Source organism: Mauremys reevesii, linkage group 6, assembly GCF_016161935.1.
Source record: "Mauremys reevesii isolate NIE-2019 linkage group 6, ASM1616193v1, whole genome shotgun sequence".
Classification (NCBI taxonomy): domain Eukaryota; kingdom Metazoa; phylum Chordata; order Testudines; family Geoemydidae; genus Mauremys; species Mauremys reevesii.
In genome coordinates, this window is record NC_052628.1 from 129746405 (window position 1) to 129761165 (window position 14761).

General features: G+C 48.4%; 1 protein-coding gene across 1 annotated transcript; it reads left to right on the forward strand.

Moving 5' to 3' along the window:
• Window positions 1-13084, forward strand: LOC120407319 (ras-related protein Rab-17-like). Its single transcript, XM_039542828.1, has 4 exons — window positions 1-45; window positions 7614-7830; window positions 11377-11528; window positions 12909-13084. The coding sequence occupies exons 1-4, from the start codon at window positions 1-3 to the stop codon at window positions 13050-13052; spliced, it is 558 nt and encodes a 185-aa protein (XP_039398762.1). The 3' UTR covers window positions 13053-13084.
• The last annotated feature ends 1677 nt before the right edge of the window (window positions 13085-14761 follow it).

A 14761-nucleotide genomic window follows, 5' to 3' on the forward strand; every position in this document is an offset into this window, starting at 1 on the left:
ATGTGTAAGCCAGTCGTTAAAGAAAAAATGACCACAGCCCTTCTGGTTTGTGTATCCAGGAATCCTTTCATGGTTTTCAACTTTACAGCTTGCCATTTTGAACAGCTCACCAGCTCAGCTGATGGGATTCACCATGAAACCTGCCTGCTTGCAAACTGCATGAGCCCGAATTAGATCACAGCATCGGAATGTGATTTGTTTGGTCTTTGCAGAGGTGTGGCCATTCAAATAAGCAAAGAACTTAATGCACCAATAAATCAAACCTTTTTTGTTGGGGTGGGGGCAGGGTTGTTCTAAAGAATTTCTCCTGTTCCTACTTCCTTTTATGCATCAATCCCATTTGTTAATCCGCGGATGTTCTGGTAGCTCCTGTGCTTAAAACACAACGGCACAGGCCCCAGATAACAAAATGCAGCCAATAGGGCATGTATGGTATGGGGCATTGTTTAATAAGTCTCCTCTGTAGCTCCTGAATGAGTGTGAAAACACAGGCCTGTGATCCATGCCAAGTTAATGAATGTATTTCTCTCCCCCCCGCCCCCCAATCCTCTGTTTCAACGCCACAGCTTCATTTCCTGTACTTTAACAATTGTATTTTGCAAATATGATGCAGTTGCACTGCCTGGTTAAGTGAGGAAAGTCAGCGGAGAGGCAAACAATTCTGCCGAGATCAAGAGGGAGGAACGCAGACGCAAAATGGGGTGCTAGGATCTCCTAACACAAAATCGGCTTTATTGTAAGACTTAACATATGTACAGATATATAGGGACAGAGGCGGATGAAAGCAGATAAATAAAAATGGCCTGAAAGCTAGAGTCTTATTTTACATTGCCGAGGTTTGTCATGAGATTCTGATAGACTGGTACTGAACTAAAGGGGAACTGCGGGTGACGGTGAACCCCATAAGGCTTCATGGGAATATGCTTATGAATGTATACATGATATAACTGGAATATGTTTTATGCTACACATGCCATGTAATATATCTACGTAAAGGTTATGATCTACTCAATACACTCCTCCTATTTGTATGCATGTAGCATTTTTGTACTTGAAGTTAGCAATATTGGCTGTATACTTGCTTGATTTCTAAGTAGCCTCTGTAAAGCATTTGAGCAGCTTCTTGAGAAAGGAATGTGCAAGTTAAGTGCCCAATCAAGAAGCACTTAAGAGACAATGGATCTTGGGAGGCTCCAATCCACATAAGAAGTCTACACGAGGACGTTCAAGGTAGCAGGTAAGCCATGGCTGCTGCCTGTAAAACTTGAGTCATGCAGGGACATGTGACTTGCCCATGTGACTCCAAAGCTCCATCTTGGAGCTGGACTTTGTATAGGAGAGAGGAGGAGGCCTCCACCCACAAGAGACAGTCTACTTAAACCCCTGGGAGACCCCTCCATTTTGTCTTCAGCTGGCTAAAGAGAGAGCCTCTCCAAACCCAAGGATACCCGAAAGAAACTGGAACAAAGGACAGTAACTACAGGGGGGGTGAGTGATTGCTGGACCCAGACCAGAAGGAGACTAGTCTGTAAAAGGAAGCTTACTGGAACTGGTGAGGTTATAGCTGTATTCAGTTTCTTAGACATAGACTTGCGTGTTCTATTTTATTTTCCTTGGTAATTCACTTTGTTCTGTCTGTTACTACTTGGAACCACTTAAATCCTACTTTCTGTATTTAATAAAATCACTTTTTACTTATTAATTAACCCAGAGTATGTATTAATACCAGGGGGAGGGGCAAACAGCTGTGCATATTTCTCTATCAGTGTTATAGAGGGCAAACAATTTATGAGTTTACCTTGTATAAGCTTTATCCAGGGTAAAATGGATTTATTTGCTTTTAGACCCCACTGGGAGTTGGGCATCTGTGTGTTAAAGGCAGGAACACCTCTGTGAGCTGCTTTCAGTTAAGTCTGCAGCTTTGGGGCAAGTAATTCAGACCCTGGGTCTGTGTTGGAGCACACGGGCGTGTCTGGCCTAGCAAGACAAGGTGCTGGAGTCCCAGGCTGGCAGGGAAAGCAGGGGCAGAAGTAGTCTTGGCACATCAGGTGGCAGCTCCCAAGGGGGTTTCTGTGATCCAACCCATCACACTGCACATAGCAGAGGATGTGTTTATAGTCAAGGTGAGACTGTACTGTGGCTTTAAGAAAACACCAGGCCAGGTCCTCAGCTGGTATAAATCTGCATCATTGTATTGACTTCAACTGAGTTGCCTTACACCAGCTGAGGATCTGGGTCACTGGGTTATGCTTGATGTCAGCTCAGTGGTGAGATATATACACAACTGGTCATTTAATTGACTTGCAGGGGGCTGTGATGACATGGTTGTGGCTAGAAGTTGGTTTCTAACAGAGAGATAATTACACTGGTTTCTTGGAACAGCCTAGCCATATGCCAACTTAAAGAGAACTCAGGATCTCAGCTTGGACTATACTAGTGAGAATGGAAGTGATTTCTAAAGGGTCATGAAGGGAATCTGAGCATTTAAGTAGCTTCTCCATGAATTATACTAAAAATGAGGCAGCAGCTGCGGAGAAGTCGCATTGTTCATTTCAGCTATCGTGTCCGAGAGAATAAGAACAGTAGGCTGACGATACAAATACCATTAGTTGGTCACAACTACAGCTAGTTGGAAAATTTTCATCAAAATTTGCTTTTTTTAACCCCCAAAATGCAAATTGTGTCAAATCAGAATGTTTTGAAAAACATGTCGATTTTGATGAATTTTCTCCACATCCCAAGAAGCATTTTAATAACGTTGAAACATCCAATTTTGACATATTGGGACTAGAACAGTTTCATTTTTCAGTTCAAGATGACTTTTTCAAAAAAAACCCTATTTTATCTAAAAACATTTGAAAGTTTTGAGATCGAAATGGGAATTAAAGGTTTCAGTTTTATTAAAATGAAACGTTTTGATTGACCCCCAACCTTTTTTTGGAATTTGATTCCGCTGGAGATAAAATATTTTGTTTTTGTTCCATTTCAGAACGGTAAAAATGCCCCAAAGCACAGAATTTCCTGTGACATGGTAACTCTGGGTCCAGCTCACTGCTATTGCAATGAAGTGACTGCAGGACGGATCTGCAGAGGTTCGGTGCTTCCGCTCGTGACCAAAGCCTAATGCAATGACATGTTACTCACACGAGGATTCACATGGATCATTCTTAAACTAGATGTTTCCATTTTGAAATACTGAGGTGGCCTCCAGCCCTCTTTTAGGAAGCTTCTGTCGCTCCTGCCCATGGGGGGGGGGAGAGGGGCGAATGGAAAGAACTTGGAGAACTGCAGAGTGACCTTTGCAAACGTCTAGCCGCACAGTTTCAGAGTGTTGGGCTGGGTTTTAGCCACGTGACGCCCATTCGAGGCAGTGGGGAGTGGGCACTTTAAATCCACTGCAAACTCTTGAACACTGCTGGGTCCAATCACTGACTTCTCTGCACCAACCCAAGAGGAAAGCAACTCACTCCACTGAAGCCACCAGAATTACACCCAGCATGTATCTGGCCCACTGAGTTAACCCTCCCAGCTCCCAGCCTTGACAACGCTGCTTTCAAATGCAGACAGACCGCTGGTTTCACAACAATGGAGACTTGCGGAAGAGACAGAGTGGGTGTGTGCTGTAACAAAGAGCTGGGGCTGCTTTGCCAGACACTGTGGGCTGGAAATCCTGTCAGGAACAGGCAGCAAGTTTCTTTTCGGGACTTGATTGCTTGGGTAGCGAGGTGGAGCCGGAGCTCTGTAAGCACAACTCGGCAGGATTTCCCTGTCCCACGGGACTGCCTCCTCCTCTCTGTCCAGCCCTTCGGAGAATGTGTTGAGGGAAATAAAGGTGAAGCTCTGAGCTGAGGCCAGGCATTGTTAGTAAAATTGCAGTGTCTTGAGGCTCCATCTTCTTCAGGGTCGATGGGTCATCACAGGCTTCTGCAAGGCACCAAGACACTGAATTGAAAACCTCAGGGCTACAGGATCGAAGACATGAATCTCATTCGCCCCGGGACTCGCACTGTTTGCTTTCCATTTCCCTTCTCCCAAGCTGCGTGCCTCTCCTCCTGCCATCTCCACTCGCCGTGGGCTGCCCTCGCTGCCCCTTCCAGAGCAGGAGATGAAGCCACCAGCATGGCTCCCGGGGGAGACGTACCCCTGGAAGATCCAACTGCCTCCTTTCATCATGCCCATGTCATGGTCTCGTGCGTGCTGCTGTCCTAGGCACATGCCTTGAGATCGGCTCTGCACTCAACAGCTCCATTTCTTGCCTAGCAGGCTCCAGTGACTGCACACTGGCCAAGGGCGGGCAGGCTGAACCACACCACAGAGGAGTGGTTGCTGCTCTCTGGGCACCATTGGTGTCTCATAGGTTTCAGCAGTGGAGCCCCATGGAGGCACCATGCAGGGGGGAGCTGGAGCCGGTTCCCACAGGTTCCCAAGAACCGGTTGCTAAAATTAGACCTCCGTGGAGAGCCGGTTGTTAAAGGGCCAGGGGTGGGCAAAGATCTGTTGCTCCCAGGAGTCCCAGCTGGGGAGGCTGAGGCTCCCCCGGCCCTTCCCCCGCTTCCCCCCAGCTGCAGCATGGCCAGCCGCCGGCACCAGCTGGGCAGCTGAGCTCGGGAGTCGTCCTGCTGCCGCTTTTTGAGGCAGCAGGTGTGTGTGGGGGGTCCTGCTGCAAGCTCCAGGGCTGGCCAGGGGGGAGGGGGCAAGTGGGTCCATTGGCCCAGGCCCTGCAGGGCCCCTGGCCCCATGAGGATGTCTCCTCCCAGCCCCCCCCTGCTCCCCCCACCCCGCAGAGCTGCAGCACGGCCAGTAGCTGGGCAGCTCAGCTGAGCTCTGGGCTGCCGGCAAGGTAAGGGGGCTGCAAGCTCCAGGCCTGTGTGGTGGTGCTGGTAAGTGGACCATTTGCCCCAGGCCTCTGGCCCCATGAGGATGTCTCCTCCCAGCCCTACCGCCCCGCCCCCCCATCCCCCCACACAGCTGCAGCATGGCCAGCAGCTGGGCAGCTCAGCTGTGATCCTGAGTCGTCCTGCTGCTTTGAGCTGCCAGCAAGGTAAGGGGGGAAGGGGCTGCAAGCTCTAGGGTTGCCGGGGGGGGGGCGAGTGGGGCAATTTGCCCCAGGCCCTGCAGGGGCTCCTGGCCCCACGGGTATGTCTCCCCCGGCCCGGGCCCCACCCCCCGTCCCCCCACTTAAATCAGGACGTTTTTTAGGGAACCAGTTGTTTTGATTGTGGGAGGGCATCACTGGCACCATGTGTATCTCGACCAACATTAGAGGGGTGAAATACAGTTTGCTAAGACTTCTGTGCTAATTTATTGCTGTAGCGAAATGCCCAGACCCTATATGGCCAATCAGCAAGAACTCTAAGCAACCCTCCGCTCCTAAAGTGCAGGACAGGACCCCCAGCTGCAGGAATGACCTCTTTGCACACCCCTCCCCCCCACACTCAGTTGGTGCACTGAGCTGAGCCAGACCAGAGACTGAATATAGCCTTGAAAATGTGGCCCATCTTCATAACACCAAGCACTAGAAACTGACTTCAAGAGAAGCTATTTGTTAGGGTTGAAAGTTCAGCCACTGATAGTTCCCCACCCCCTACCCCCAGGCCTCCCACCATAGCCAGCCTCACCTGGCCTTTGAGACTCCTGAGAACCACAGGGATAGGGCCAGTGAGGTTTCTTGGTAAGGAAAAAGTCCGACTGATTCATGGCTGTGCATCCGGACTGCCCCTTGTGAGCCTAGCGCTGGAAGCTTTGGGACCACCTGTATCAAGTTGGTTCCAAGAGCCCAAGCCAGTGTATTGACGGAAGAGCTCTCTCAGGAGGTCAGGTATTGGGGGGGAAACAGGTTGGAGCGCTATGACCAGTATTTAGGACAGTGAGTCTGGAGTTCACAGTGCTGCTACGAGAGGCCACCTGACATTGTGACTGTGGCCACAGCAGCTCAGACTGTTGATGAGTCTATGGATGAGACTTGGTCTACACCTAAGTTAGGTCAGCACGTTGCCCTGTGGTTGGCCACACTCCTGCGTGACATTGCCATGGCAACCTAACCCGCATGGTGGATGCAGCTGTGTTGACAGAAGAAGGCTTCCATCGCTGAAGCGCCTGTCTGTCGGGGAAGTGGTGGCCTACACTAAAGGAAACCCCATTTCTGTTGGTGTGGGCTGTGTCTATACCACGGCGTCATACTGGCCAATACAGTGACAGAGCTCTGTTGGTACAGCCCCCTGTACTGTACATGTACCCGTAGGGTTAGACTCCCATTAGGATTCTTTTAAGCATGTTGAGCTTGAATGATTGGAACGGGGGTGCAGGAAGGATCATAGAATATCAGGGTTGGCAGGGATCTCAGGAGCTCAGCTAGTCCAACCCCCTGCTCAAAGCAGGACCAATTCCCAACTAAATCATACAGCATCATAGAATAGCAGATAGAATCATAGAATATCAGGGTTAAACTGGAGCCACGTGTGTGACGTTATTGATATAAATGGGAACCATATAGAACATGGGTTGCAACCAAGGTCCTGTGGTGGCACCAAATCCTAAGTAAAGGGGGTCATATAAGGTGTCTAAGACCAGGTTCTGGGTTGCTGGTTATGATTATGCTGTCTGTATGTCTGTGTATCATTTTGTAGTTGAAGTTATAAGTATTCGCTCTGTACTGTCTGTATTTTGTATTATGCTCTGCCTCTGGGAAGTGTCCCAGACAAGGTGATGTTAGCCCTGCATAGCTGGCTTGATGGCCCATTAAGGGCCATCAGCTACACAATTGACCCATGGAGAGAAGGCAAACACGCCTTGTGACTCAGCAAAGTATGCAGAAACTTGTCCATGTGACTGCAAACTCCATTTTTGCTGTAATTTTCCACCGTGTGGACAAAGGGATTCTTACACCTGGAAAAGTCTATATAAGGCTGATGCATCATCTCCATCTTGTCTTCAATCCTGCTTCTGACCTCTGGAGGAACTTTGCTACAAACTGAAGCTCTACACCAGGGACTGAGGACCCATCCCAGCGGGGGATGTTCCAGAGACTTAATCTGAACCTGCAGTTTACTCCAGCACTGCTGCAAGCCTGAACTAAGAACTTTGCCATTACTGTATGTAATTGATTCCATTTAACCAATTCTACCTCTCTTCTCTACCTTTTTCCCTTTGTAAATAAACCTTTAGATTTTAGATTCTAAAGGATTGGCAACAGCGTGATTTGTGGGTAAGATCTAATGTGTATATTGACCTGGGTCTGGGGCTTGGTCCTTTGGGATCGAGAGAACCTTTTTCTTTTATTGGGGTGTTGGTTTTCATAACCATTCATCCCCAGGACGAGTGCACTGGTGGTAATACTGGGAGACTGGAGTGTCTAAGGAAATTGCTTGTGTGACTTGTGGTTAGCCAGTGGGGTGAGACCAAAGTCCCTTTTGTCTGGCTGGTTTGGTTTGCCTTAGAGGTGGAAAAACCCCAGCCTAGGGCTGTAACTGCCCAGTTTGAGCAATTGGTCCTGATTTGGCACTCTCAGTTGGGTCCCGCCAGAATCGCTCCGTCACAACGTCTCCTGCTACGCTGAGTGGGAAATCGAGGCCTGGGGCCTAACTCTTTAGAGTGTACACAGCTAATCATCCGAGGGCCTTGGAGCGCACTGTCAATGCCTTTTGAACAGGGTTCTCTCTTCTTTGCAGAATATGGCCCCGAGAAGAACGCAGCAGGTGGGGGCGGGGCCGTCCACGGAGCAAGCCTACATCTCCAAGGTGGTTCTGCTGGGGAGCGCGGCCGTGGGAAAGTCAAGCACAGCCTTCCGCCGTGTGAAAAACGACGTCAGGGAATCCGTGCCCACTGTGGGATGTGAGTGAGTGGCAGCAATGAACCAATCCTTTGGTGCAACACAAAGGGCCTGATCTGCGTCTCCCTTGTAGCAGGAGTGTCTCTGCTGAAGTCAGCGGAGCGATGCTAGCGTGACGTTTGGTTTTGCTTAAGCTCTCAGGCCCAGCAGAGCAGCAGCAGGACGTCACTCAGCAGGCAGGGTTAGGGGCTCCAGCTGGCAGCTCTGGCGGCTAACGGAACGTGACCCAACAGACCCCCAACGGTACAGCCCGTGAGCACGGGGTTAGTTTGGTTTCTCAGCTCAGGCACAGGACTGACAACGGCGAGATCCGGAAAAGTCTGGTTAAGGCGGCGCAAGCTGTGCAGGCTGATGTGCCCATTTTAAAAGCTGGGCCTTGTCTGACGCTGCTCTTCAGAGCTGGATCTTTAGGCACCAACCTAAGAAGCACGTCTGAAAAAAGTCAGGCCTCAGCATCTCCTGCTCCACCGACACCAGTGGCAAAGTGCCTTTGGAGTTCACTGGCAGGGAGGCTCAGGCCACAGGCAGGACACATTTCTCTGCTGGGGTAGATTGGAGACAGGAAATCATGAACAGGGGACCAGCAACACAGCTGTGTTCATTGTGGAGTCAGAGTGACAGCTAGCGGTTCATTGCAGGTAGTGCAGCATTTAAATAGGTCACCTCAGCGGAGCGCTTTGGTCTACACCTGCCAGTTCTGAGTAACCCAAGAGAGTGTTCACCATTTACTATTCAATGTTATAGATTTTCCCCTCTGCGTTCTCTCCGTGCTCTCCCCCTAGTCCTGGCTCTCCCAGCTGCCCCCACAGAAATACTACCAATCGCACTGCATTATCTCTGGATGGGTGCCAGTCCCAGTCCCAGCGCTCACTGCGACATTGCACCACGTTCTTACTCTCGCTGCACAAACTGACACAGGCGCATCCTGGAATCCCAGGAACTGCGCTTCAGAGTCCGATCTAGTGGGTTTGGGTTGGAACCACCCCTTGTATAATTCCTAGGTGTCAGAAAAACAGACGTAACACTCTGTTCTGCCCTGTTTGTGACAGAGGACGTATGACAACGGAGCCTCCAACGGATGACATTTAAAAGGCTATCTTCCCAGACTCCCAGCAGCTCTGCCCATGATATCGCTCCAGTCACTCTAGTCAAAGCAGCCCATCTAGCCTCTCCAATGTGATCAGCAAACCTGCCTTTGACATTTTCCTGCTGTTTCAACAGACACCCACTCTCACTAGAACTAGGTGAAATTTCAGCTGAACATTTCTTCTGAAAAAGCTGCAGATCCAGGGACACGACCACATTTTAGGAGTTCATGGTAACAGTGTTCATGTAGCCAGGTTGGTCCTAGAATATTGAAGAGACAAGGTAGGTGTTTTATTGGACCAATTTCTGTTGCTCGAGAGGACTAGGGTGACCAGATGTCTCAATTTTACAGGGACAGTCCCAATATTTGGGGCTTTATCTTATCTAGGTGCCTGTTACCCTCCACCCCCATTCCAATTTTTCACACTTGCTGTCTGGTCACCCTAGAGGGGACAAGCTTTTGAGCTTTACAGAGCTCTTCGGGGTCTGGGTAGGAAGCAGAGGATTTAGCTGTAACACTCCGGTTCCTTCCTCAGACCTGAAGAAGAGCTCTGTGTAGCATGAAAGTGTGTCCCTTCCCCCAACAGAGGTTGGTCCGAGATAAGATCTTATCTCACCCACCTTGTGAGTTCATGGTAGTTTCACTGAATTGTTTTTTAAAAAAAATCACAATGTTTCATTTTTTTGGTTTGAAATGACTTTCAAAAATTCCTTTAGTCTTATTTTAAAAAAAATTATTTAGAATGGTCCAAGTTAAAATAAATGTTTCATTTGACCCAGAATAAAATTTCTCTCGACGTAGAGTCAAAATCTTTGAAACATTTCATGTGGTGTTGGACTTGCAATCAATTTTGTTTTGACTTTTCAAATTGCCAACAACAAAACCAAACCACCATTATTCACCCAGTTCTGCTACGCGCTCCCATCATCAGAAGCAAAAACATTCATCTCAGTAGGCAACATTGGTGGAAAACATGGCTTTAGTTTTTATTGGAGATGTCAACACAAGGTCGGTTAAGTCTCTTTAGGAAGTTTTGCGAGCTTACAGACCCTGGTATGAGCTAGGGAGGCCATTGATGTTCATAGGACTGATCCCCACCTGTTAGATGTTGACTTCAATGGAGGCAAGGCCAATTTACATAAGCAAGGATCTGGCTCGGTGTCTTTACATCAGAAATAGGCAGAAAGACCCTTTTCTTCCTGTTTTAAAGAAGGGCCCCGACCTTTGCCAGGAGAGTGGGGATGGAGGGCCCAAGGGGTCTCCCACGCTGCCACACACACCAGGCAGTCACAGTGCCTACACCAAGGAGTGTGGTGTCATTCGCCTACGTTACTTGTCACTCAGAGAAAGCTTCTGTCCCTCCCAGGCTCTCTGGAGAGCTTGGGCTCTGTACTGCCCCCTTTACCTCAAGCCCGTGTATTTGTCAGACAATCTGGCCCTTAACCGATGGCTTCTGCCTGTCTACTGTGCACAGCCGCACATTTGAGCTGCTATAGCACTTTCAGACCAAGGATCTTCAAACATTTTGCAGACATTTGCTGGCTTTCGCAGCACTCCAGGGAGGTGGATTTTAATTAGACCCATTTTCCATCTGGGCAAGCTGAGACAGAAAGGTTAGGGGCTAAGCTGGGACTTGGCCCACACATTTGCCTGGGGGAGTATGGGAGAGCAAAGGCCTCTGCCCCCCTTTACGCCTCTGGGCCAGGTGTGCAGGAGCAAACGTGCACCTCTCACTTCCCTAGAGCAGGGAGAGAGGGGAGCAGGCATGGCCTTGGTGTCACCCCCGCCCACTGGCCAGCAGAGCCCTGCCAGTTTGGGGGTGGGGCAGGTTTGCTGGCATGGGCTAAGAGCAAGAACAAGCAGTTGTAGCTCAGAAGCATCTGAGCACCTCCCCGGGGCTACTCCTGGGACAGCGCTGCTTCTGTATAATCAGGGCTGTGCTTAGGGGCCCACGTGAGCCTTAAGTGACTTGCCCAAGGTCATGCAAATCAGTGTCGGGGAGACAGCAGTATTTCTGTTACAGCAGCACCCAACAGGGCCAGGCACTGTACAGCTGGATTAGAACTCAAGACTCCTAATTCCACACTGCCATCACATTTCCTCCAGCTAGACAGCTGCAAAACCAAAGCTTGCTAATGCCACTAATATTGATGGATTGAGCAAGAACCATTGTTCTCATTCCTCTTCCCCTCCCCATCTCCCAGCTACACCCTGCTGATGTGCATTGGTGTACTACCGGGCTGTGATTGGGTAAGACCAGTTCACCAGCCTGTTTGTTACATTGCTTTTGGGGGGCGGGGGGTGTTTTAATTCTCTCTCTCTCATCCTCCCTCCCCCTGCAGCCCTTTCCAACACAATCTCGACACCCATCTTTCACACAGATCACCGAGATGAAGGTTAACATTAATTAAGGTGCATACTATGGCTTTCTCAAGGAGCTGTCCCATCTCTGCGCTTCCAGGTTCTTTCTTTACCCAGCTGGTATGTTTAGAGACTGCCACGATCAAGCTTGTGATCTGGGACACTGCAGGACAGGAGAAGTACCATGGTGTTTGCCATCTTTATTACAGAGGGGCGAGTGCTGCCCTTCTTGTATATGACATAGCCAGAAAGGTAAGAGCAGCGATGGCTTGTTCTCCTGCCTCTCTCCTCCAGAAGGGTTTGTCTTTATCTTTCTAAAATATCCCAACTGAATCTAGATCATGCAGCCACGCCGCTGGTAGGCTGCAATAGTTCTAGTGTAGGGTCGCTTCCCAATACGTCTCCAGACATTTCAACCAAGACTGCTTTTTCCTGCTCACATCACGTAAGGGCTACACATCATGGGCAGCTTTATCCTTCTCTTCTGGTAAAGATGGGTGAAGACATGCAAGGAACTGGTACAGACATTTCACTGACAGTGGACAATAAATGCTCACGCTTTCCCCCTCAAAGCCAAGATTTCTCTGTCTACCCCTGCCTCCCAGCCCAGTCCAGCTCACCAGCCAAGTAGGTAATGAGGGAGCATCACTAAGTGCTCTTTGTTCCCCTACCCTCATGTAACCCCACACCTGGGTGTGGTGTCCTGTCCCATCTAGTGGCACCGACACCACTTAGAGCAGAGGTAGGCAACCTATGGCAAGAGTGCCGAAGGTGGCACGCAAGCTCATTTTCAGTGGCACTCACACTGCCTGGGTCCTGGCCACCGGTCCGGGGGGCCCTACATTTTAATTTAATTTTAAATGAAGCTTCTTAAACATTTTAAAAACTTTATTTACTTTACAGACAACAATAGTTTAGTTTATATATTATAGACTTATAGAAAGAGACCTTCTAAAAACATTAAAAGGTATGACTGGCACACGAAACGTTAACTTAGAGTGAATAAATGAAGACTCGGCACAGCACTTCTGAAAGGTTGCCGAGCCCTGACTTAGAGAGAGATAAAATGAGTTACACTAATGTCTGTTTCTGATGGACTGTTCCAGGGGGACATGTCGCATGATCTCCCACTACGTTATGAAGGTTTTTTCCCTTTTACTGGTAATACGCAACACACAGGAACCGCAACACCGAGGGCCATATGTCTGTATTACTGCCATGGTAGTTACAGAAGGAGGAGACAATAGGCTGCTGACGAGTAACATCTCACAGTAACAGAGCTTTATTGAAGAGGTAGACCAAGCTACTAAGAATCCTTGCCCCATCACAAGAGAGCCCAATCACCTCAGCCCATCACCTGTAGGCTGGGTCTATGACCCACTGGGGATCCATGGTGGTTGGGTCATGTCTGATGGAGGAGAAGTCATCCTTGGCTTTGGGGAAGCAAGTATATTTAGAGCTGGTTCCATGCTGAGTAGTGCTCCTAGCATCACTATCTGTCAAGTGCATTACCCATTTGTTTCTACCATTTTTACCCCTCACCTGCCAATCACCTTTGGGCCATGTGACAGCTGCTGAGTATCTGTTGGTTTAACGTCGGGGTGTGTGTGTCTCTCTCTCTCACCTTTCCAGGCAACTTTTGCAAGAGCAAAGCTATGGTTGAGGGAATTAGAGAAAGAATTTGTTCCCGATGAGCTTGTGATTGTTTTAGTCAGCAATAAGATAGATCTTGCTGCTCAGCGGGAATTCACCTTTGAGGTAAGTGCACTGCAGTAAAATCTCAGCACTTGGCAGATTCTCTCTTTCAAAAACACCATGGCAGCGTGTTTCCCAAGTGCTGCACTTCAGGCTTTCACACTGAACAGTTTATAAGTAAATGTTTATGTGAACGCCATTCTCCTAGCAGTGAGCAATATAGCAAGGCCCCACTGGCTGCCAGTGATGTTAGAGGTCATAAATCCCATTTTGCCATCTGTTTCAGCTGCTAACTTTCTTGGATCTTCGAGACTTTTCTGAGCTTTGGTGGGTTTGTTCAGAGGGTTCAGAATGTGCATCGGTAGGTTTCCATGTCAGACAGAATGTTCCCAGATGTTGCTTCAAAACTTGCCATCGACGAGTCAATGCAGAGAAAAATACATAGATGCTTTGAATTATATTAAAAAAATTCAGCAGCCTCACTAGAAGCTGATGCTGCATCACTGACCACCAAGTTCAATGAATGAGAACTGCATGGGACAAAAGAAGCTCGAGGGTTTAACTCTCGGATCCGTGTCTGCACTCCTCTGTTCTTTCCTCTCACGTTGGCACCATGATCGTAGCCCTGACCTCTCATGTCAGCTATCGCAATTCCTGTATCTTCCAGCTTTTTAAGAAGCACATTTGTCATACCAGCTCCTGGAGTATCATCAATGTCAATAAATTCTAGAAAATGCTCTCTGACTGTCACCATTGCAAGGACATTTTCACTAGGTTCTTCTCTTGTTACAAAATGCACCATTAAAGTCATTTATTGCATATGGCTGATGTTAGGTGTGCAGCCCAGAAGTCAACTGCTGCAAATGGACCATTTTGAGTACTACTACAAATTCTTTTTCCCCTCTCCTGCTGGTAAAGGCTCACCTTAACTGATCACTCTCATTAGAGTGTGTATGGTAACACCCATTGTTTCAGGTTCTCTGTGTATATATAGCTTCCTCTTGTATTTTCCACTGCATGCATCCGATGAAGTGGGCTGTAGCCCACAAAAGCTTATGCTCAAATCAATTTGTTAGTATCCAAGGTGCCACAAGTACTCCTGTTCTTTTTAGTAATACCTTGCTGACTTCAAATCTGCCACAATCTTCTGTTTGATTTTTGTTACCAGTAACTATATGATCTCATTTTGAATGGTTTTTCCAAGGTAGTGGTGTATGTACATTTCTTGAGTGGTGACTCTTCTTAGATGCTCCTGGAGTACAGCATCAAACTCAGCCATCATCAGCGCCACAGTTTTAAGGAAGTTTCCATTGTTTGGCCCAGACAGCTGATCTGAAGTGCTAGGTTTTGGGTCGGAAGCATTTTCAGAACATTTTGCCAGTACAGAGACTCTGATGCAATCTTCTCTTGATGCTGATCATCTAGGGTGGCCTTTAACCTTAGTCTCATCTCAAGCTCTTTCCACCTATGCAATGCTCTCTGGTGATTTGCTGCCTTCTCATGGCATGCCAGATTTCTTGCCAGATTTTTCCAGTCCTTTGTTTCTGTAGAACCCAATGTGGCTGGAACATTAGACTGGAAGAGTTTGCAACAAAAACAGTATGCAGCATTCTGGGTTTCTGAGTACATAAGCCGTGGCCTCTCCACTTTGTCACCATTGGGGATTTCACACCAGTAATGTGTTGGATGGAAACTTCTATTTTCATTGTCTTTGGGGAACATGAAGTTTCACTTGCTGTGGCCCATGCAGAACAAGGAAGTCACTCAGGCTACTGCTCAAGTGGGTCCAC

Bases quoted from the DNA above. Each gene is read 5' to 3' on its own strand.
- LOC120407319 (XM_039542828.1), top strand. From the start codon at position 1: ATGTGTAAGCCAGTCGTTAAAGAAAAAATGACCACAGCCCTTCTG. The intron at 46-7,613 runs GTTTGTGTATCC...TAATCATCCGAG, and splicing joins AAATGACCACAGCCCTTCTG to GGCCTTGGAGCGCACTGTCA. The intron at 7,831-11,376 runs GTGAGTGAGTGG...CTGCGCTTCCAG, and splicing joins ATCCGTGCCCACTGTGGGAT to GTTCTTTCTTTACCCAGCTG.